The sequence below is a fragment of the Pseudopipra pipra genome, chromosome 13, assembly GCF_036250125.1.
Source record: "Pseudopipra pipra isolate bDixPip1 chromosome 13, bDixPip1.hap1, whole genome shotgun sequence".
Classification (NCBI taxonomy): Eukaryota; Metazoa; Chordata; class Aves; order Passeriformes; family Pipridae; genus Pseudopipra; species Pseudopipra pipra.
In genome coordinates this window covers 160793-183107 of record NC_087561.1, presented here as the reverse complement: position 1 = coordinate 183107, position 22315 = coordinate 160793, and the positions used below count along the sequence as shown (strand labels likewise).

General features: G+C 55.8%; 2 protein-coding genes across 5 annotated transcripts in view; both read left to right on the top strand.

Annotated features, from left to right (window-relative positions):
• The window catches only part of ZC4H2 (zinc finger C4H2-type containing), a 69022-nt gene extending 53078 nt beyond the window's left edge, over positions 1-15944 (top strand). For both annotated transcript variants that reach the window (XR_010433934.1, XR_010433933.1), the window contains one exon: positions 15604-15944. The gene's annotated coding sequence lies outside the window, so the exon portion shown is untranslated. The remainder of the gene's footprint in view (positions 1-15603) is intronic.
• A 771-nt stretch (positions 15945-16715) lies between these two features.
• Positions 16716-22100, top strand: LOC135421230 (ATP-dependent DNA helicase PIF1-like). Of its 3 annotated transcripts, none has more exons than XR_010433930.1 (7): positions 16716-16982; positions 17631-17735; positions 18292-18379; positions 18921-19066; positions 20043-20234; positions 20574-20714; positions 21141-22100. XR_010433930.1 is itself a non-coding variant. In XM_064669472.1 (6 exons), the coding sequence occupies exons 2-6, from the start codon at positions 17685-17687 to the stop codon at positions 20628-20630; spliced, it is 534 nt and encodes a 177-aa protein (XP_064525542.1). In that variant the 5' UTR covers positions 16717-16982; positions 17631-17684; the 3' UTR covers positions 20631-20729. The 3 variants fall into 3 exon arrangements, 1 of the variants encoding a protein (XP_064525542.1); XR_010433929.1 differs by having other exon boundaries at positions 21081-22100; XM_064669472.1 differs by lacking the exon at positions 21141-22100 and having other exon boundaries at positions 16717-16982; positions 20574-20729.
• Positions 22101-22315: the final 215 nt, after the last annotated feature.

Genomic DNA, 22315 nt, shown 5'->3' with positions numbered 1-22315 from the left:
ACCTCCCTGTAAGCAGGGCTGGGTCCTTTGCTTTGCTTGGCGTTGGCCTTTTGCCATCGCGCTCCTGTGGCTGCCCGGAGAGAGGGGCAACCGCCCTGTAAGGAGGGCGAGAGTGCCCGCCTCCGCGCCCGAGGGGGGACACGGAGCTCTCCCGACCCCCGGCCCGCCCGCCCCGTAAGCGGGGCAGGGCTTTTTCCCTTGGCACCTTTGGTGCCTGCTGGCGGCCCCTGGCCAGAGTGACCCCCCGTAGTCGGGGTGTGTCACGGCCTGTGTCCCTTGCCCCTCAGCACGCCGAGGCCCTTCTGGCCCGCGCGCAGCCCGGGGCCACTAACGGGCTTCTCTCCGTCCTCGGGAACAGGGGGCGAGCCCGAGGCTCTCCTCCCCTGCTCGGCGGCAGGGCCGGCTCCCCACGGCTTGGCGCACAGAGCTTGCTCCCTCTTCTGGGACGTTCCCCCTTTGTGTCCTTGTCCCGTCGGTGTGAGTGAGCGAGCGAGCGAGCTGGTCCCTCCTGTAGCCCCCGTAGAGATGTAGGCAGCGTAGCTTAGACTTCCCAGGAGGGAAAGAGGGGCTCTGTGTGCCAACCCGTGGGGAGTCAGCCCCGCTGCCGAGCAGGAGAGGAGAGCCTCGGGCTCGCCCCCTGTTCCCGAGGACGGAGCGAAGCCCGTTAGTGGCGCCGCGGGGCCGCCGGTCCTGCTGGCGATGTGCCAGCGTGGGCCCCCCCCCCGTCCTCGGGGCTGGGGCCCTGTCCCTGCCGGCCTTAGGCCGCGAGGCCGTTGCTGGGAGTGCCGGGCCTCGGGGGGGGCGGCCCCCTAAGTGGGGCTTTGTGCGTCCCCCCTGCTCGGCGGGCGGTTGGAGGGACCCCCTGTAATCAGGCGGGTGTCCCGCGGGGTCCCCCGGCCTCTCACGGGCGTGGGGCTGGGCGTGTGCCCTCCCTGCCCTCGGGGCCCAGCTCAGGGCCTTAGGCCACGAGCCCCAGTGCCTGGCCCTTGAGCCAGGTACTTGATGCCGCGGGGGAAGGCCGAGCTCCGTGGCTCCCTGGGTGTGGACCCGCCTGTAAGCAGGGTCCGGGTCTGGGAGCCTTTGCGCTCCCTCAGCTGGCAGCCTGTGCGGGGCGACCGCCCCGTTAGCGGGGAGCGGGTCAGGTGCCCCCCGAAGCGGAGAGAAGGAGCCTCCGTAGGCCTTTGGGCCCAGGGCCCCCCTGTAAGTCGGGGTCAGTGCCCTGGTGTCCCAGGCCCTTTGTGGTCCAGGCAGCGGCCGGAGCCCCCTGTAAGCAGGGCGGCAGCCTCTTTGGCCGCTGCTTCGCGTGCCCAGCTGCCTTTGCCCAGAGGGCCCGGCTCCCCGCAGCGGGTGGGACTGCGCCGTGCGTCGCCGTGGTGAGTCCAAGTGAAGCTTGGAGAGTTTTGTGGGGGGAAGTGGGGGGGCCTGTGGGTGGGCGGGGAGGGTCTTGGAGATGTGCCTCCGGGGGCGTGGGGTCCGGGTTGCCTTGGTAGGGAGGAGCTGGTGTTTCTCGGGCCCACCTGCCTCCTCCCGCCCTGGCAGAAGCCGTCGGAGAAGAGAGCGGAAGAGGCGTCGCGCGGGACGGCAGCGCCGGCGCGGGAAGACGCCGCGGTGAGAGCGGCTGAAGTTGGGGGGTGGTGTGGAGGTGTGGGGGTCCTGCGAGTGGGCGGGCGGGTGGTGGCTGGGGCAGCTGCCCCTGGGTCCTGCTTTCCTTCGGTGCAAGGACTCGGAGCTTCTGAGTCCGAGCTGCGTCCTCCTGCCTTGGCAGGAGCCCTCCGAGAAGAAAGCAGAGCCGTGGAGCGGGACGGCGAGGCAAGAGCGAGGAAGAAGAGCGTCGGCTTTGCGCTCAAGAGGGGGCGGGAGAAAGGCCCTCTGGGCAAAGGCCCCTCCCTTGGCATCCCCGGGGCAGGGATCCCAAAGAGTCCGGCGGGCAGCTTCCGGCTGCGCCGGCCGGCTTGGCGCTGGGCGGACCTCCCTGTAAGCAGGGCTGGGTCCTTTGCTTTGCTTGGCGTTGGCCTTTTGCCATCGCGCTCCTGTGGCTGCCCGGAGAGAGGGGCAACCGCCCTGTAAGGAGGGCGAGAGTGCCCGCCTCCGCGCCCGAGGGGGGACACGGAGCTCTCCCGACCCCCGGCCCGCCCGCCCCGTAAGCGGGGCAGGGCTTTTTCCCTTGGCACCTTTGGTGCCTGCTGGCGGCCCCTGGCCAGAGTGACCCCCCGTAGTCGGGGTGTGTCACGGCCTGTGTCCCTTGCCCCTCAGCACGCCGAGGCCCTTCTGGCCCGCGCGCAGCCCGGGGCCACTAACGGGCTTCTCTCCGTCCTCGGGAACAGGGGGCGAGCCCGAGGCTCTCCTCCCCTGCTCGGCGGCAGGGCCGGCTCCCCACGGCTTGGCGCACAGAGCTTGCTCCCTCTTCTGGGACGTTCCCCCTTTGTGTCCTTGTCCCGTCGGTGTGAGTGAGCGAGCGAGCGAGCTGGTCCCTCCTGTAGCCCCCGTAGAGATGTAGGCAGCGTAGCTTAGACTTCCCAGGAGGGAAAGAGGGGCTCTGTGTGCCAACCCGTGGGGAGTCAGCCCCGCTGCCGAGCAGGAGAGGAGAGCCTCGGGCTCGCCCCCTGTTCCCGAGGACGGAGCGAAGCCCGTTAGTGGCGCCGCGGGGCCGCCGGTCCTGCTGGCGATGTGCCAGCGTGGGCCCCCCCCCGTCCTCGGGGCTGGGGCCCTGTCCCTGCCGGCCTTAGGCCGCGAGGCCGTTGCTGGGAGTGCCGGGCCTCGGGGGGGGCGGCCCCCTAAGTGGGGCTTTGTGCGTCCCCCCTGCTCGGCGGGCGGTTGGAGGGACCCCCTGTAATCAGGCGGGTGTCCCGCGGGGTCCCCCGGCCTCTCACGGGCGTGGGGCTGGGCGTGTGCCCTCCCTGCCCTCGGGGCCCAGCTCAGGGCCTTAGGCCACGAGCCCTAGTGCCTGGCCCTTGAGCCAGGTACTTGATGCCGCGGGGGAAGGCCGAGCTCCGTGGCTCCCTGGGTGTGGACCCGCCTGTAAGCAGGGTCCGGGTCTGGGAGCCTTTGCGCTCCCTCAGTTGGCAGCCTGTGCGGGGCGACCGCCCCGTTAGCGGGGAGCGGGTCAGGTGCCCCCCGAAGCGGAGAGAAGGAGCCTCCGTAGGCCTTTGGGCCCAGGGCCCCCCTGTAAGTCGGGGTCAGTGCCCTGGTGTCCCAGGCCCTTTGTGGTCCAGGCAGCGGCCGGAGCCCCCTGTAAGCAGGGCGGCAGCCTCTTTGGCCGCTGCTTCGCGTGCCCAGCTGCCTTTGCCCAGAGGGCCCGGCTCCCCGCAGCGGGTGGGACTGCGCCGTGCGTCGCCGTGGTGAGTCCAAGTGAAGCTTGGAGAGTTTTGTGGGGGGAAGTGGGGGGGCCTGTGGGTGGGCGGGGAGGGTCTTGGAGATGTGCCTCCGGGGGCGTGGGGTCCGGGTTGCCTTGGTAGGGAGGAGCTGGTGTTTCTCGGGCCCACCTGCCTCCTCCCGCCCTGGCAGAAGCCGTCGGAGAAGAGAGCGGAAGAGGCGTCGCGCGGGACGGCAGCGCCGGCGCGGGAAGACGCCGCGGTGAGAGCGGCTGAAGTTGGGGGGTGGTGTGGAGGTGTGGGGGTCCTGCGAGTGGGCGGGCGGGTGGTGGCTGGGGCAGCTGCCCCTGGGTCCTGCTTTCCTTCGGTGCAAGGACTCGGAGCTTCTGAGTCCGAGCTGCGTCCTCCTGCCTTGGCAGGAGCCCTCTGAGAAGAAAGCAGAGCCGTGGAGCGGGACGGCGAGGCAAGAGCGAGGAAGAAGAGCGTCGGCTTCGCGCTCAAGAGGGGGCGGGAGAAAGGCCCTCTGGGCAAAGGCCCCTCCCTTGGCATCCCCGGGGCAGGGATCCCAAAGAGTCCGGCGGGCAGCTTCCGGCTGCGCCGGCCGGCTTGGCGCTGGGCGGACCTCCCTGTAAGCAGGGCTGGGTCCTTTGCTTTGCTTGGCATTGGCCTTTTGCCATCGCGCTCCTGTGGCTGCCCGGAGAGAGGGGCAACCGCCCTGTAAGGAGGGCGAGAGTGCCCGCCTCCGTGCCCGAGGGGGGACACGGAGCTCTCCCGACCCCCGGCCCGCCCGCCCCGTAAGCGGGGCAGGGCTTTTTCCCTTGGCACCTTTGGTGCCTGCTGGCGGCCCCTGGCCAGAGTGACCCCCCGTAGTCGGGGTGTGTCACGGCCTGTGTCCCTTGCCCCTCAGCACGCCGAGGCCCTTCTGGCCCGCGCGCAGCCCGGGGCCACTAACGGGCTTCTCTCCGTCCTCGGGAACAGGGGGCGAGCCCGAGGCTCTCCTCCCCTGCTCGGCGGCAGGGCCGGCTCCCCACGGCTTGGCGCACAGAGCTTGCTCCCTCTTCTGGGACGTTCCCCCTTTGTGTCCTTGTCCCGTCGGTGTGAGTGAGCGAGCGAGCGAGCTGGTCCCTCCTGTAGCCCCCGTAGAGATGTAGGCAGCGTAGCTTAGACTTCCCAGGAGGGAAAGAGGGGCTCTGTGTGCCAACCCGTGGGGAGTCAGCCCCGCTGCCGAGCAGGAGAGGAGAGCCTCGGGCTCGCCCCCTGTTCCCGAGGACGGAGCGAAGCCCGTTAGTGGCGCCGCGGGGCCGCCGGTCCTGCTGGCGATGTGCCAGCGTGGGCCCCCCCCCGTCCTCGGGGCTGGGGCCCTGTCCCTGCCGGCCTTAGGCCGCGAGGCCGTTGCTGGGAGTGCCGGGCCTCGGGTGGGGCGGCCCCCTAAGTGGGGCTTTGTGCGTCCCCCCTGCTCGGCGGGCGGTTGGAGGGACCCCCTGTAATCAGGCGGGTGTCCCGCGGGGTCCCCCGGCCTCTCACGGGCGTGGGGCTGGGCGTGTGCCCTCCCTGCCCTCGGGGCCCAGCTCAGGGCCTTAGGCCACGAGCCCCAGTGCCTGGCCCTTGAGCCAGGTACTTGATGCCGCGGGGGAAGGCCGAGCTCCGTGGCTCCCTGGGTGTGGACCCGCCTGTAAGCAGGGTCCGGGTCTGGGAGCCTTTGCGCTCCCTCAGCTGGCAGCCTGTGCGGGGCGACCGCCCCGTTAGCGGGGAGCGGGTCAGGTGCCCCCCGAAGCGGAGAGAAGGAGCCTCCGTAGGCCTTTGGGCCCAGGGCCCCCCTGTAAGTCGGGGTCAGTGCCCTGGTGTCCCAGGCCCTTTGTGGTCCAGGCAGCGGCCGGAGCCCCCTGTAAGCAGGGCGGCAGCCTCTTTGGCCGCTGCTTCGCGTGCCCAGCTGCCTTTGCCCAGAGGGCCCGGCTCCCCGCAGCGGGTGGGACTGCGCCGTGCGTCGCCGTGGTGAGTCCAAGTGAAGCTTGGAGAGTTTTGTGGGGGAAGTGGGGGGGCCTGTGGGTGGGCGGGGAGGGTCTTGGAGATGTGCCTCCGGGGGCGTGGGGTCCGGGTTGCCTTGGTAGGGAGGAGCTGGTGTTTCTCGGGCCCACCTGCCTCCTCCCGCCCTGGCAGAAGCCGTCGGAGAAGAGAGCGGAAGAGGCGTCGCGCGGGACGGCAGCGCCGGCGCGGGAAGACGCCGCGGTGAGAGCGGCTGAAGTTGGGGGGTGGTGTGGAGGTGTGGGGGTCCTGCGAGTGGGCGGGCGGGTGGTGGCTGGGGCAGCTGCCCCTGGGTCCTGCTTTCCTTCGGTGCAAGGACTCGGAGCTTCTGAGTCCGAGCTGCGTCCTCCTGCCTTGGCAGGAGCCCTCCGAGAAGAAAGCAGAGCCGTGGAGCGGGACGGCGAGGCAAGAGCGAGGAAGAAGAGCGTCGGCTTCGCGCTCAAGAGGGGGCGGGAGAAAGGCCCTCTGGGCAAAGGCCCCTCCCTTGGCATCCCCGGGGCAGGGATCCCAAAGAGTCCGGCGGGCAGCTTCCGGCTGCGCCGGCCGGCTTGGCGCTGGGCGGACCTCCCTGTAAGCAGGGCTGGGTCCTTTGCTTTGCTTGGCGTTGGCCTTTTGCCATCGCGCTCCTGTGGCTGCCCGGAGAGAGGGGCAACCGCCCTGTAAGGAGGGCGAGAGTGCCCGCCTCCGCGCCCGAGGGGGGACACGGAGCTCTCCCGACCCCCGGCCCGCCCGCCCCGTAAGCGGGGCAGGGCTTTTTCCCTTGGCACCTTTGGTGCCTGCTGGCGGCCCCTGGCCAGAGTGACCCCCCGTAGTCGGGGTGTGTCACGGCCTGTGTCCCTTGCCCCTCAGCACGCCGAGGCCCTTCTGGCCCGCGCGCAGCCCGGGGCCACTAACGGGCTTCTCTCCGTCCTCGGGAACAGGGGGCGAGCCCGAGGCTCTCCTCCCCTGCTCGGCGGCAGGGCCGGCTCCCCACGGCTTGGCGCACAGAGCTTGCTCCCTCTTCTGGGACGTTCCCCCTTTGTGTCCTTGTCCCGTCGGTGTGAGTGAGCGAGCGAGCGAGCTGGTCCCTCCTGTAGCCCCCGTAGAGATGTAGGCAGCGTAGCTTAGACTTCCCAGGAGGGAAAGAGGGGCTCTGTGTGCCAACCCGTGGGGAGTCAGCCCCGCTGCCGAGCAGGAGAGGAGAGCCTCGGGCTCGCCCCCTGTTCCCGAGGACGGAGCGAAGCCCGTTAGTGGCGCCGCGGGGCCGCCGGTCCTGCTGGCGATGTGCCAGCGTGGGCCCCCCCCCGTCCTCGGGGCTGGGGCCCTGTCCCTGCCGGCCTTAGGCCGCGAGGCCGTTGCTGGGAGTGCCGGGCCTCGGGGGGGGCGGCCCCCTAAGTGGGGCTTTGTGCGTCCCCCCTGCTCGGCGGGCGGTTGGAGGGACCCCCTGTAATCAGGCGGGTGTCCCGCGGGGTCCCCCGGCCTCTCACGGGCGTGGGGCTGGGCGTGTGCCCTCCCTGCCCTCGGGGCCCAGCTCAGGGCCTTAGGCCACGAGCCCTAGTGCCTGGCCCTTGAGCCAGGTACTTGATGCCGCGGGGGAAGGCCGAGCTCCGTGGCTCCCTGGGTGTGGACCCGCCTGTAAGCAGGGTCCGGGTCTGGGAGCCTTTGCGCTCCCTCAGCTGGCAGCCTGTGCGGGGCGACCGCCCCGTTAGCGGGGAGCGGGTCAGGTGCCCCCCGAAGCGGAGAGAAGGAGCCTCCGTAGGCCTTTGGGCCCAGGGCCCCCCTGTAAGTCGGGGTCAGTGCCCTGGTGTCCCAGGCCCTTTGTGGTCCAGGCAGCGGCCGGAGCCCCCTGTAAGCAGGGCGGCAGCCTCTTTGGCCGCTGCTTCGCGTGCCCAGCTGCCTTTGCCCAGAGGGCCCGGCTCCCCGCAGCGGGTGGGACTGCGCCGTGCGTCGCCGTGGTGAGTCCAAGTGAAGCTTGGAGAGTTTTGTGGGGGGAAGTGGGGGGGCCTGTGGGTGGGCGGGGAGGGTCTTGGAGATGTGCCTCCGGGGGCGTGGGGTCCGGGTTGCCTTGGTAGGGAGGAGCTGGTGTTTCTCGGGCCCACCTGCCTCCTCCCGCCCTGGCAGAAGCCGTCGGAGAAGAGAGCGGAAGAGGCGTCGCGCGGGACGGCAGCGCCGGCGCGGGAAGACGCCGCGGTGAGAGCGGCTGAAGTTGGGGGGTGGTGTGGAGGTGTGGGGGTCCTGCGAGTGGGCGGGACCACTCTATCTTGTTGCCTGACCTCCGCCGCCACCTGGAAATATAAAAAACAAAAGAAAATAAAAAAAAGAGGCAAAAAAACTGGGGTCAATTTTTGGGGAGCACTGGGTGTTACTGGTGGTTGTTGGGGAGCACTGGGTGTTACTGGGGTGCACTGGGAGAGCAAATGAAAAATAAAGGGAATAAAAAATAACCGAAATAAAAAAGGAAATATAAAATAGAAAAGAAAATTAAAAAAAAAAAAAGGCAAAAAAACTAAAAAGGAAATAAAATGAAAATGAAATAAAAGAGAAAAAAAAAACAAAAAACCCCCTTCTTGGGCACCCCGTTTCCTCTCCTCCCCCCCCCCCCCCGAACCGTAAATTGCGGGGTCATCACCCCTCAAATGTGAGAAGGGGACCCCAAAATGTGGGTGAGGGAACCCCAGGGAGCCGAAAAAGTGGAGGGGGAGCCGCAGTAAGAAAGCGAAGCCGGGCGGTCGGGCGGCGGGGTGGGGGGGGGAGCCAAGGTGGCGACGCCGGCGCGTGCGCAGTCGTTGGAAAGACGCCGGCGATCACGTGGTAACTGAGGGCAGCCAGGAGAGGGACCGGCGACGCATGCGCGGTGGCTCTCGTGCCGGTGCAGCGCTCCCTGGTCGAGTTAAGGGCCGGTTCCGGCGGCAGGGCGGGACTCGCGGTCTCCCGTCCCTCCCGGGGTGTGTGTGGGGGGAATAACATGAAGATTTTTCGGGGTGAAAGCGCAGAAATTAGCGAGGAGGGACGCTAATTTGGGTAAACCCGGTCCCCGGAAGTAGAGAGCGACCGGAAGTCCTCCAAAGCCCCGGCCCGGAAGTCCGCCAAGCCCACAGTAAAGATGGCGCCGCCAGGACCGGAACGACCACACTAAAGATGGCGGCCCCGGCCCGGAAGTCCGCCAAGCCCACAGTAAAGATGGCGCCACCAGGACCGGAACGACCACACTAAAGATGGCGGCCCCGGCCCGGAAGTCCGCCCCGAGGCCACACTCAAGATGGCGCCGCCAAAACCGGAACTTAGCCGAGGCCACTCTAAAGATGGCGGCGAGAGGCCCCCTCGCTTTAGAGAGGCGTTTATCCTGTTGCCTGACCTCCGCCGCCACCCGGACCCCCGCCCCGCGCCCGCAGCGCCGTCTCGCCGCGCCGCTTCCCGCTGTGGGGACAAGGCGGGGCGCTCGGCGGCGCCGGGCGCGGGCGGCAGGTTCGTGGGCGGCGGCAGGCACCGGCGACGGCAGCCCCCTCTCGGCGCCGCGGAGCGCGGCGGTCGCCGCGAGAAGCCCAGGCACCGCCCCCCTTCCGCTCCGCTCCGCTCCCGCTCCCGCCCCCGTCCCCGCCCCGCTCGGTCCCGCCGTGGCCTGGAGATGCTGTCGGGGCTGCGCCGCCGCCTTCCCCCCCTGGAAGCGACCCACGGCGGCAGATCCGACGGAGATCGTCCCCGGGGTAACCTGGGCGCTGTGGGGGGGCGCGGCGGTGGGGGGGCGCGGCGGGGGGGCGCGGCCGCTCTTCTGCCTCTCCCGCGGCCATCGGCGACCGCAGGCAGGGGAAGCGACAGGCAAGTTTCTCGCCTCTGCGGAGAAACTTGCACCTGCGTGCCGCCGCAGGGCCGGGTTCGGATGTGCCCTGGCATTGCGCCCCCCCCTCCCCCGCGGGGAGGGTCTGCGCTGCCTCGGGGCCCCTGTGTGTGCTGCCGGGAGAGAGAAATCCTTTGGGAAGCTGGGCTGGAAACAGCAACTCTGTGAATTGCTCAGCTTTTCCTAGGCAAGGGCAGGTTTTAGGGAGGAAAGGCCCGTACGCGCGAAAGGCGCCGCGGGTCTCGCCAAGGGGTGGGGGGGGGGGCGCGGCTGCAGTGCCGCTCCCGGCCGTGTCCGCCAGGCGGCGACTGTGAGGCCCGGCCCGGCGCTCGGGGGCGCTCTCGCAAGCGACGCCCCCGGGAAAGCGGCGGGCTTTGGGCGCTGCCGGCCTTCCCCCGGAGCGCCCGGGCTGGCCCGGCGCCTGGCAAAACCTCTGAGGGAAAAGGCAAGCAACAGCTGCGCTTGTTCTGCCGTTTCTTTAGCCAGGGACTGGAACACAGACAAAATCAAGGGGCTCTTTGACCTGTGCAGGCTCCGAGCATTTTTCAGCCTTCCCTAGCAGGGCATTCTCACCCTCTGAAAAGCTGAAAGGCTTTAACAGCTGGAGACGCGCCTGCAGCTGTGCAGATTAATGTAGTTTCTTTGAGGAAACGAAGGGGAAGTTTTCCTGTTGTGAGCCTAAATACCGAGTCTACTCTGCTTTTTCAATCAGGTGACGAAGCTTATGGAAAAAAAGACCAAAGGCCTCGAGGTGAGTACATTCTACCGAGTTCTGCTTTTCTGGGATCGGTTTGGGAAAATCACGTGAAATTCTAAAAAGCTTCTCTCCGTGTTTTCTAGTTGTTTTTTCAGCCTTGGTCTAAGTTTCCTGTAGAAAAGGGCATAGAATTATTAGAACAGACAAACTAGACCTTCTCGGGAGAGATGGAAGAAAAGGCTGCTGATTGCAGTTCTGCTTTTCTTGTCTTCCCTTCGACTGTCATTTTCTCTCCCCTGCTGTTCAAATAGGCAGCAATTAATTGCTCTGCTGAAGAGTTTGCTGTGCTAAGTGTCTGTCAAATTGACGCCTTCAACTCAAGACAGCACCTGCTCCTTAGTTACAAAAAGTTCCTCCCAGGAAATTTCCAGGCGTGCCCATAAATCTCCTCGCTGTTTGTTTGGGAGAACAGGGTTTTCTCGTCTGTAACAGAATAGTCGTGGCATTTGCTATTGAATGCTGGTGGCAATCTAGTCAGAAGAGGACCCCGTGCTTCACTAATTTTGCCTTTTTGTTGTTGGGGGTGACTTCTTCCCAGGGATGTTCTTCTTGATCCCCCGGGGCAAAGGGAGGTGTCAGCGTCAGGAGCCATCCTAACTGGGGCCCTGGTAGGTCAGTGCTTTTTGTGTGACTGGACGGTGAAGCTGTCTGTGGGAATGACCTGGCTAGTGCTCAGTGTAGTCCTAATTAAGGTGTCTTTTACTCCGTGTTCCCAGGCTCCCTGTTTTCCTTCGGTCGCCGTGGGTGTGCCGGACGCCTCTGGCAGGACTAACCCTGTGGCTTTTATGTCCAACGTGCTGTGCTGTGTGTGCCTGCAGGTAAGAAAAGCTGGGAGTGCAGTCCCTCTGCTTTGATTGCTGTGTCTCTTGGGTAGTGATTTTGGAAGCGGCGCCCGCGCAGAGCGAGGCGTTGGCCGGGCCGGCGCCTGAAGCGCTCGGGGCCGCCGGGCAGGGCAGTGCCCGGCTGGTGGGTGCCTGGCAGAGAGAAGAGCCTGGCCCTGGGAAGGCAGGAGCCTGGTCTCGAGCTGCTCTGGACCGCTGTGGGGATGAGTTTGAAGTTTTGGGATCGCTTGTTTCTGTCCCTACCTTCCCACTGAAAACAATAACTTAAGAAGTTCTCCTCTGGACTGGTCCAGAGAAATTGTGGAGTCTCCATCCCTGGAGATGCTTAAAACACTTTTGCTCAGGCAAAGTTGTGAGCAACCTCTTCTGCCTAATCCCGCTTTTTGAGCAGGAGAGACTGGACTAGATGATCTCCAGAGGTATTGTCCAACCCCCACCATTCTGTCCTTCTGTAAAGGGGCTTTGCACTGCCCTTTGGAACTGTAATCTGTTGATGACCTGTGTTGAGGTCACGCTGCAGCTTGTTACACTGCAGCTTGTCACACTGAATGGCAGCCTGAATAATTTAATATTGAACTGTGATTAATCACAAGATGAAAGCTCAGATAGGCTGGTAAGAGGCAGTGTTCTTTGCTGCAGCATTTCCCACCTGAGGTAATTTTCCTTGTTCTGAAAGTGTCAAGTACAGTTGGGCAATGTACTGCATAGGAAGAAGGGAAAGAATCTCCAAAGCAAATAAATGAACAAAAAAACCCTTTATATTTGCTTGTGCAAGAAGAAGATTGTTATTCCACTCAACCAGGTTTTGAGAGGACAAATTAATTGTTTCTCTGACAACAGTATACACTGGAGGCTGTTAATGATCCCATAGTCTGTGCTAAAGGTTTTAGCTGATTGTGTTTGTCATCAGCTTTTACTAAAGAAAAAGCAAGCCTTCTCGGCTGTGTGGATATTACAGGAACGAAATGATTCCATTCATGTAGATAATGATAACAGAGCCAAACCAAAACTATTGTGAGTGTCCTATGTGGAACAATATACAGAATTTCAAAAGGGATTGTAGTGGTCCCATATACAGAACTAACATACATCCTGTTCCTTATTTGCTGATCAGGTCATGTTTATCTGCCTGTCAGGACTGTTGGAGCACTGGATGGAGAGCAGGTCATATGAGGAGGATTACGGAGTAAAAGGCAGCTTGTACTGAAGTGCAGGGAAAGTATAAATATTTATATATATTGGCACAGCGCCTGGCCTTAATGCTTAAAATCCTTTGGAGAGCTGTCTGCATATTTACTGTATTAATGATCAAATGCAAGGCTGTGTTGGGAAAGGTCTTCCATTTGGAAGTCAGTAGTTGAGACTGTCTTGCCTATGAAAAAGAGGGAGAATTTTCGTTAGAGGGTGTAGGATTCTGGCTGGTAATAGTCTTAATTCAAGGTATTTTTAGAGAATTGATTTAATACAAGCAGAACAAATGGCCAGAAGTGTAATGAGAGACAAGTTGAAATTAGAAAGTAGATGTGCATTTTGAATGTATTGTCATAGCAACTGATTAAATTCTCCCTCTCTTGCTGTTCTGGGGACCTTTTAAATGTGCTTTGGCTAAATAAAAAGTATTAGACTATTTCAGAGCCAAAAGGTCAGTTCTTGTTGTCTCTTTTGCACTTTAATTCTAGTACACTGATACTTGCTAACCACGTATAACCCTAGATGCAGAATGAGAACTTGGGTTATTAACAATAAACAAGTAAACAGCAGAAAGACTTGACCTTTCTTTTGAATTGCCCTACAGTGTTACAAAATACCAAACAAACCTCCTTCCCCAAAGAAACGCCCCCCAAAATGCCCTAACAACTCACCAAACACAAAATCACCGACAACCAAAAAGCAGAAGTAACAAACATGAACAGCAAGTGGAGGAAGAGTTTGAAAGCGGGCTGGACAGAAGCAGAAGTGTTACTGCCCACTCTTAGGCCACTGTGCTGATTAAATGGGTGTTGTTAGGTTTAGATTAGTAGTTTGTTGTTGTTGGGTTTTTCGGTGGTGTTGATTTTTTTTGTTGTCGTTGTGGGGGATTGTTTGTTTGTTTGTTTTTATTTTGGTTTTTTTTCTGTATTAAAAATCTGGCTCAGTTACTCTCTAGTTCTGGTGTGTTCTCTTTTCCAGGTGGTTGGTGTTTCTGCAGTGTTTGGCACAGGACTGGGGGAGATTTTTACCCAGCTTTCTAAAGCTGTAGATGAATAGGAGAGGTAAGGGGATAACTTCTGGTCCGCGACCCAGTGACCACTTCCTGAAGGTCCTGATTCATGAGTCTGCTCCTTTGATTTGAAGGAGTGTACAGTTGCCATAGCCAAGGTAGCTTAGGGTGTCCAGTATCAGCATAAAAAGCAGCAGTAAAAAGGAACTATTCAGAGATGAATTTTTGTGCTGTTCCGTGAAAAAGTAAAAGCTATCTGTGCCAGCAAGTCTGTGAAGTAATTTTTTTCTTGTAGTTCCATACCAAGTTTTGAATTGTTGCTGTTTTAATGAAGTATGTTCATTGATTTTGCATCCATTGGTTTCAGAATCCAAATCTGGGGAAAAAAGTACTGTCTTTCTGAAATGTCTCTCAAACATGAAAGCCTAGAGAAAACTTTTTTTTGTGAGTAAAAAGAAGCCTCCAGGATGATCCTTATGCAATACAAATCATGTGTTTTTCAGACTGAATGCACTCCCTTTATTCACCTTTTCAGAGAGTATCGGCCAGAATACGAGCGCCTGAGAAAAACACTGGTAAGTGTTTTTAGCTGTTTTACACCTGAACAGTGTATCTTGGGTCACTTTTGTGCACACAATTGCCTTTATGTTGAGAGGGTCTAACATTTCATTTACTAGTCGTACTCACTGTGGGAAAACTCCTGTCCTGAAGGAGTCCACCATTTGCCTTTTTTTTCCTAGATGTGGTGGAGCATATCTTTACAAAACTAAAGATTTTGTAAAACAGATGTTGCTCACTGGTTTAGTGCTAGTATTTGAGCTAATTGTGTGAAAATGATTGGGAAATAAGATTGTGTCTTCCATTCAGATGGACAGAGAGTTCTTAAAAATAAATTTCCAAAGGGATTTGTTGAGACTATCCCTGTATCTTCCTGCACCAGTGAAGAGTACTAGTTTGACTTAGTAAGAAAGACTGAATTGCAGTGCCAAAATCAGTAGCTCTGCTCACCTTGAGTTCTGGCTGTCCAAAGGACAGTTCTCTGCAGGCACAGCTACACAGAGTTTGGCTTCCCGGCGCTGCTGAAAACGTCCTAGAATCCCACCTGACTGGAGGTTGCTTTCCATGCTTAGTCAGAAGTTCTGTGTAACCTGAGTTGAAATGTAAGACCTGCGTAGTGACTTCTGCTCTCTGACTGGGGGACAGGCTGCTGGGTTTGGGTGAGGTTTCTCTTCTCCTGATGTTTTAAATGTTCTCAGAATCCACATGTAAATCTTTGTCTACGGGAGAAAGCTCAAAATAAACAAAAGAGAGAGCAGCTGGAACACTTGTGGAAGGACATGGGCAGCGTGTGTGTGCAGGGCAGCACACTGGCAGGTACCTCCCCAGGAAGATAAAGTTTACTGCAGAAGTTTTCTGAAGAGTTTGCCTCGTGAAGTAGTACAGCGCTTCTTTGTCCTCACAGCAGAAATGTGAAAGCAGCTCCATGTTAGAGGAGCAGGGCTTTAGTTCCTGTGGGATTGGTCACACTCAGCTCGTCCTGTGTCAGTCACAGGTTTGGAAGAAACCCCGCTGTGTAGCTAAAGCAGTGGACCTACTAGAAATAATGAAATACTTTAGAAAAGGCGAAACAGTCAGATCAGAATATGAGAAAGCTCTGCTGTTGGCTGCACTGTTCCTTAGATGAGGCGAGTAGGTGCTGATGGAGTCTGTCCTGTGTCTGGGATCCACAAGCAGCTTTCTGTCCCCTTAGAGCAGGTGTTCATTGCTGGGTTTCTGTGCAGATAGAAACCTTACCTTTAGCAAGCTGCTGTGCTGTGTGTGCCTGCAGGTAAGAAAAGCTGGGAGTGCAGTCCCTCTGCTTTGATTGCTGTGTCCCTTTGGTAGTGATTTTGGAGGGGAATCCCAGAGCCATTTGGTTTGAAGGGGACCTTCAAAGGCCAGCCTGTCTTCCGTGGGCAGGGACACCTTCCACTGTCCCCGGTTGCTCCGAGTCCCGTCCAGCCTGGCCTGGAACACGTGCAGGGATGGGGCAGGCTCAGCTTCCCTGTGCAGTGTGCTCTAATATCTCTCCACTGGCATCCTGAAAAATGTTGTCAGCGTGTTTTGTTGGCCGACGGTAAGCAGGACCTGGGTGAAAAGGACATTCTCTGAGGTGCTGGGAGAAGGAGGACTCGTGCGGGCACCTCCAGAGACAGCGGGAACGGGAGCGTGCTGCGGAGAAGGAAAATTCCAGGGGGTGGGTGCCAAGAAATTTGTCCTTCCCTTGCCCTGTGCTCTGCACTTAGCAATGGGTCAAGTGCAGAAGTTTCCTGGGGACCCTGGGAAATGATGCCGGGTCTGCTAAGAAAAGTGGGGCCAAGGGAGCAGGACCTGGGTCTGCGAGCGTGGGAGAAACAAGGGCCGGGTCATCCTCTGCTTCCAGGAGGGAGGGCAGCAGGAAAGGCCACGGACTAAAGCACTGAAGTGCCGTTCCCCAGGGAGCCCCTGCCCAGCACTGAACTTGCTTGTGCACTTGCTGTCCCTTTGCCAGCGGAGCCGAAGCGTCGGGTGCGGGTGCCGGGGGGATGGAGCTGCCAAGGACAAACTGGGAGGGTGTTTGCGAAGGAAGGGGGGAGAAGGAGCTCTTGATGTGCTTTTTTTACTTCTTCATCCCACAGAATTGCCACGAGAGGAAATACTTCAGAGGGGCTTCCCTCCAGCTAAGCCCTGAATATGCCAGGAGGTTTCAGCCGGGAGGAAAGGAGCTGTGGAAGAAAAGCAGCCTAAAAATAGCCAGCGGGGATCATCAGGTTTTCCAGCCAAGAAGAACAAGGAGAGAGATGAGGGAATCGGGTTCCAATTCCTAATGATTTGGTGGGTGCAGGAATGATTTTTGTGTGTTTTCCAGTCCCTTTTGATTCCTGAGATGATTTGAAAATGATGGCTTTAGCAATCAACTAAATCGGAGATGTTGTTTTTGAGAGGAAATGATGCCAAATAAATGCAGAGTTTTGGGTCAGTTTTTGGGATGATTTGAGTCAGTTTTTGGGGTCAGTTTGGGGTCATTGTTTGGGGTGATTTGGGTCAGTTTTGGGTCAGCTTTTGGGGTGATTGGGGTCAGTTTTGGGTCAGCTTTTGGGATGATTTGGGTCAGGTTTTGGGGTCAGTTTTGGGTCAGCTTTTGGGGTGATTTGGGTCGGTTTGGGGTCAATTTTTGGGGAGCACTGGGTGTTACTGGGGGTTGTTGGGGAGCACTGGGTGTTTACTGGGGAGCACTGGGTGTTACTGGGGGTTGTTGAGGAGCACTGGGTGTTACTGGGGTGCACTGGGAGAGCAAATGAAAAATAAAGGGAATAAAAAATAACCGAAATAAAAAAGGAAATATAAAATAGAAAAGAAAATTAAAAAAAAAAAGGCAAAAAAACTAAAAAGGAAATAAAATGAAAATGAAATAAAAGAGAAAAAAAAAAATAAAAAGAAACCCCTTCTTGGGCACCCCGTTTCCTCTCCTCCCCCCCCCCCGAACCGTAAATTTCGGGGTCATCACCCCTCAAATGTGAGAAGGGGACCCCAAAATGTGGGTGAGGGAACCCCAGGGAGCCGAAAAAGTGGAGGGGGAGCCGCAGTAAGAAAGCGAAGCCGGGCGGTCGGGCGGCGGGGTGGGGGGGGGAGCCAAGGTGGCGACGCCGGCGCGTGCGCAGTCGTTGGCAAGACGCCGGCGATCACGTGGTAACTGAGGGCAGCCAGGAGAGGGACCGGCGACGCATGCGCGGTGGCTCTCGTGCCGGTGCAGCGCTCCCTGGTCGAGTTAAGGGCCGGTTCCGGCGGCAGGGCGGGACTCGCGGTCTCCCGTCCCTCCCGGGGTGTGTGTGGGGGGAATAACATGAAGATTTTTTGGGGTGAAAGCGCAGAAATTAGCGAGGAGAGGCGCTAATTTGGGTAAACTCGGTCACCGGAAGTAGAGAGCGACCGGAAATCCTCCAAGGCCCCCGGCCCTGGGGCACCCATAAAAATGATGTCGAAATAACTAATGAGAGACGCTTGCAACAGCTATCAGGTGAACTCCCTGGTGGAAACTGCTGGCTCTGGGGCTGAGCTCTGAGTGGATACAGTGGGGATACTGTGGTGTCAGGAAGAACTAGTGTTCTGTCATGCACTGCAGCACCAGTCAAAGCTCTGTGTGTTGGAGTTCGGCTGCCTGGGGAAAAATTCAGTTTTTTTGTTAAATATTCAGTGTCACTTCTTGGTATGTAATAGACAGCAAGCTCATTGATTGCTATGAAACAGGGTTGGTCATTTATTGCCTTCACACCTCTGCTTTTTCTTTCTATAGCATCTTATTAAGGGCTTTCTCAATTTTTGCCTCCCTTTCTGGCAATATTTTCTGGATACTTCCTTTAGTGATCTGATGTTGGCAGCAAATGAAACTAGTCATGTGCTCAAAATGCTGGCTGCTCAGTTCTTATTTACTGCTGGCCTTTGATTCCTGTGCCTTTTCATGCTCTGCAAATTCTGTTGGGAAGAGAGGCAATAGTGAGCTCTCTGTTGTTAGATGTGACAAGGTTTGTGTGAAGATGTCCTAGCAGCAGAGCAGAATGGATATTAAAAGAGAAATTGCTATTAGAAATAAATGCTGAGCCTCCTGTCATGCTGTGTATAATGTGTTCAACAGCTGCAATTTGTTATGTCTTTCTTTCCTTAACAGAAGTGCACACATTTGAGGCTTTGGATAGTGACCCAATGCTAGTGAAGTTAATTGATGCTCAAGTGTCCTGTGGGTGGTAGAGTTGAGCTGAAGCTTGGAGCTCAGGTAAGTATGTGTACATACACATGGAATAGAACAGCAGATCAAATGGTATAAGAAAAATAAAGGAATATCAGATAAATATATAGAGTAGATTAATACACAGAATGCAGATTCAATATAGAATGTCTATGCCAGGCCAACAGAAGATTCTGTTCCAATCTTTTATATTTTCTCTGCTTGGAATCTTATCGAAACAGAAAATGAGTTTGATTTGAGTGTAGTCCATGTCTTGGGGACAATGATGATTGCTGTGACTTTGACACACTTTTCCAATCAGGTTTAGAAGCTTTCAGTAGCAGAGAGCATAGGCAGCTCATAGCTGTGGATGGAAGCAGCTCAAGTGAAGTGTTCAATGCTGTAAAATAGCTGGGAATCCTAGGAAGGAAAGGCTATGAAATAATTTCAGTTGGAGATGGTGCTCTCTCCTGCAGTAGGCAGGATAGGATGATATGGTCCTATCAGCCTGATGTGCTTATGCTTCCTGGAAAGAAGCTTAACTGCAGGTGGCTGAACAGGCTGAAAACCCAGTGCACTGAAGGATTTTTCTTTTTCTCTGTAGGTGATGCTAGCAAAGAATCTGGATGTGTCTCAAGGGCTGGTGAACGGGGCACGAGGCGTTGTTGTAGGATTTGAAAGTGAACAGAAGGGTAAGTGAGCTTCTTGATCTCTTGTTGAAGGAAGAGGGGGAAAAATAACAAAACGATTTTTCATTGATGGCTGATGACTTCTCAACTTTGTTTACTGCCTGGTAAGAATAATTAGAGGGAAAGCAGGGAGGAGATCTCTGCAGGCTTGGGGCTCTCACCAGCTGTGATGTCATGCACTGCATCAGCTGTAGCTATCTATGGGCCTCTTGTGTTTGCTTTTCTGTGTTGTCTAGATGTGGGTGCTCATTTGCATTTCCTGTTTTCTTTTGTTCAAGCAAGTTTTTGTTTGTTTTTTCTCAAAGAATAATGTTCTGCTACCTGCAATGTGTATTTTTCTCTGCATCTCAGCTGATAAATTACCTGGCTTTAATTCTCCTGCCTTAAGTAGGTGCCAAACATCATTTCAGTGCATGCTATTTACTGTCTGCGGGTTTAGGTTTGGTTTAGGAGGGGGGGAAAAAAGTGTTCTTAGGCTGCTGACTTCCTGGCTTTTGAGTGTCAGGAATACATCTCTGTTTCTCTCCTGCTCCCATTCCTACAGGGCTGCCTAAGGTGAGGTTTCTCTGTGGGGTCACACAGGTCATAAGAATGGAGAAATGGGTCTTCAAAGGACCATCAGGAGTTCACCTGAGTCGTCAACAGCTGCCTTTAAAGTTGGCATGGGCCATTTCCATTCACAAGAGTCAGGTGGGTGTCCTTATACAGCTGTCTAAAGACTTGCACACCATCATAAGCCTTATTTCCTGGGTGAGCTTGCATTGCTGGTAAAACAGAAGGGAAAGCTGAAAGGCCCTTGTTGGGGGGGGAACTCCAGAATATGTGTGTTTAGCTGCACCTCTTCTGCTCATGATACCTGCCTATAGGGTCACAGATGGACTAGATACACTGCTGGAGTTTCCATGGGGTGCTGCCATCTGCATAGTTGGTGTTGGACTATAAAGCAGCATTATTTACCATTGTGGGCTGATGAGAGCAGTGTTTCCTTGAGAGTCATCAGCACTAGAGACCCTGAGGTTTACAGTATAACTGAGGCAGCTGCCAGAGCCACAGCTCTCTTTGGGCTGATGGTGGTGTGTGTTTGGTTTTTTTCAATGTAACAGTGTAACTTTCTCAAAGTTCCTTGCCTTCCAGAAGGCTTCATACACTTTGATGAATACTGGTCTTGGAAACCTGTGAGTTTGTTCCCATGCCACTGCTTATTGTTCCTGTGCCACTGTTTAAACCAGGGCAGGCTGTAAATTCTGCTGTGCCCAGGACAGCCCTGCAGACAGGCCTAACCCAAACTCTCTGATCTGCCTGAGGACTGCTTGAGAATGGTGACTGCTCTAGTTAACTACTAGGAGTGAAACCAGCAGGATTTCTTTCCCTGCTGTGTTGATTAGATGGGATTTATGGAGTTTCATGCAACAAGAGGTTCTCTGGAGTTAGTGGATTCTACTATCTGCTAGCAATTTACTGACAGTAGGAAACTGCCTTTCCTTTCTGATTCTCGTCTTTTAATCAGTTACACAGTAAAACAAAAGACTTCTTTGTTTTTTTCTTTTTTTTTAATCAAGCCCTTACACCAAGAACGGTACCTTTGACAGACTCACAGGTTAGTGTTGGTACAGCACAGTGTTCTTGTTTGTTTGTTCTGTAACAAAGTTCTCTGTGTCTTTGGCAGGGCATGTCTTTAGATTGTGTGGAAATCTCCCTGTCTCGTGTCTTTGAAAGTGGGCAGGCTTACGTAGCCCTCTCCCGAGCCCGCAGCCTTGCAGGTCTCCGTGTTCTGGATTTTGACCCAAAAGTAGTGAGAGCTGATCCTTCTGTGCTGCACTTCTATAGACAGCTGAGGCGTCATCAGCTTTTAACCCAGGTAAAGAAAAACCTCATGCTAGCAAAGCCTGCTTTGTGCTACCAAGATGAGAGGTGTTGGCCCTGAGATGCTTCTTTTTCTTCCTAAGCAAGACCATTCAAATTAAAACTTGTAGTGGCAGGAGAGATGAAACTGCAGAGAGAGCATGTGGCAGGGCAGCTCTTGGTGGTAAAATAGCTACAGTAGTTTTGGGATTGTATAAAACTACCTGGCACTGTGGGTGAAAGGATAGGTTGAGATTCTTTGGTCTTCCTCTTGCAGTAAGGAATGAAGGGGAAGTGGGCACAAAAGAAATCTGTTCCTTTTTTTTTTTTTTTCATGTCTTCTTTCTCCCCAAAGGATTCACTACACACCTATTCAGATGCTGATGAGAAGGAGAATGTGAAATGCAGCTGATAATGTTCTCCTGGTTTCTGTGAAGTGTCAGCACAGACAGCTGAGATGCAGTGATCTTGCTATTGAGTATATTTGATAACACAGGTAAAGTCAAAGGAATTTTTTTAGCTGTTTGCTTCATTCAGCTGACTCTGGATATATAGAAGTGTAGAGGATTGGTTAGAAATGCGAGGACATATGAACATGGCTAAGGCTATGGATGAGCTGCTAAAGTATAAGACGCAGTCTGACTAGGCCCATGAGAAAGTCTGAGATAGCAGGGCCGTGAGAAAGCAGCAACGTCCTTGGGTATTCTAAATTGAGCTGAAGAACAGGAGCTAGGCATTACCAAAACAGAGACACTTAACGAGCCACCTGTGTAAACAATGAAAGACAGTTAAGATGATATCAGCACCTAACTGAGCACCAATAATGAGCCTAATTTCTGTAATATTCATGAACCTATTATAGAGTGTATATTAAGCTGTTGTCAATCTACAATAAACGAAGTTCCTGGATTCTCACATTGAGGTGTCTAGAGCTTTCCGTCGCGACATAGAAGTATCCCCACCTTGTGCCTCTGGAATTTGGAAGGCTTCTGCAGCCCCCTTCTGAGCCCACAGACCTACGTAAGCACTTCTGTGTCACAGATGCAACTCTAGCAAACAAAATGACTGAACAAGGATGTTCCTGAAGGACTTTCCTATGGTTCTATCCTGCCTGCCTAGTTGCATTTAATCCTCCACATATATAGACTGAAACTTGTGTCCCTTTCTTCAAGTATACCACTGTTGTGAGATGGAAGGTGTCCGGATGGATTGGACCAGTTCACAGGAGCTGCTGACACAAGGGAAAGCAGTGCTAAGTATCTGGAATACACACTTGATTCTTCTGCAAGCAAGGAGCTGGGCTATTACTTTACAGCATGCTGAGGTGTTCCAGATGCTTGACACCAGGAGGCTTTGCAAAACTTCCTCCACAAGCAGAACTGCCAGTTACATATTGCTTGTTATGCTGATATGTAGTGTTTTTATTAGTCTGTTGCATAAGATGTGATTTTTATTTTTTTAACCCTCTGAGATGAACTGGCACTGTTTAAAGACAGGAGGAATTCCTACATCTTATACCTGTAATTATGGAACTACAAGAATTGTGAAGTTCTGTTACTCCATTAGGGAGAAGATGGGTACTGGTGAGAGTTCCTCTTGTTAAAACATGAGGCTTGCTCAAATGAAAGTTGTCCCTGGAAAAAACCTGTCTGACTAATAAGGTGGAAGTTTAGTGTGAAATAGGGAATAATGGCTATGGACATGTGAAGTGAGCTGTAATGTCACCTGTTTCAGCAAAAGCAGAGATAAGCAGAACTAATATACTGTCTTAATTAAGGCAAAGCTTTGGTCTTTGTATTTTAGCACTTTGTTTAAAGCTTAAGTGACTTGTATATTTTAAAATGTTTAACATCTTAAAACATGACATAACATTCAGCTGGAACTCATCTCTTTCAGGGTTATGTCTCTAACAAAACCTCTGCTGTGTGAGTGAGTTGAAAGTCACTTCTTGGCAGCTGCTCTCCTTAAAGCCAGGAAAGGATGTTGATTAGCCAGTGGTTAATATAGCAGAAAACAGTTTTAATAGGATTTCAAAATGCATATTTTAAGTGGGGGTTGAGGGTTTTTTTTCTGGGCTTGAAAGGTAGAGTTTTGGAG

Bases quoted from the DNA above. Each gene is read 5' to 3' on its own strand.
- LOC135421230 (XM_064669472.1), top strand. From the start codon at position 17,685: ATGCTCAAGTGTCCTGTGGGTGGTAGAGTTGAGCTGAAGCTTGGAGCT. The intron at 17,736-18,291 runs GTAAGTATGTGT...TTTTCTCTGTAG, and splicing joins AGCTGAAGCTTGGAGCTCAG to GTGATGCTAGCAAAGAATCT. The intron at 19,067-20,042 runs GTGGGTGTCCTT...TGTCTTTGGCAG, and splicing joins TTTCCATTCACAAGAGTCAG to GGCATGTCTTTAGATTGTGT.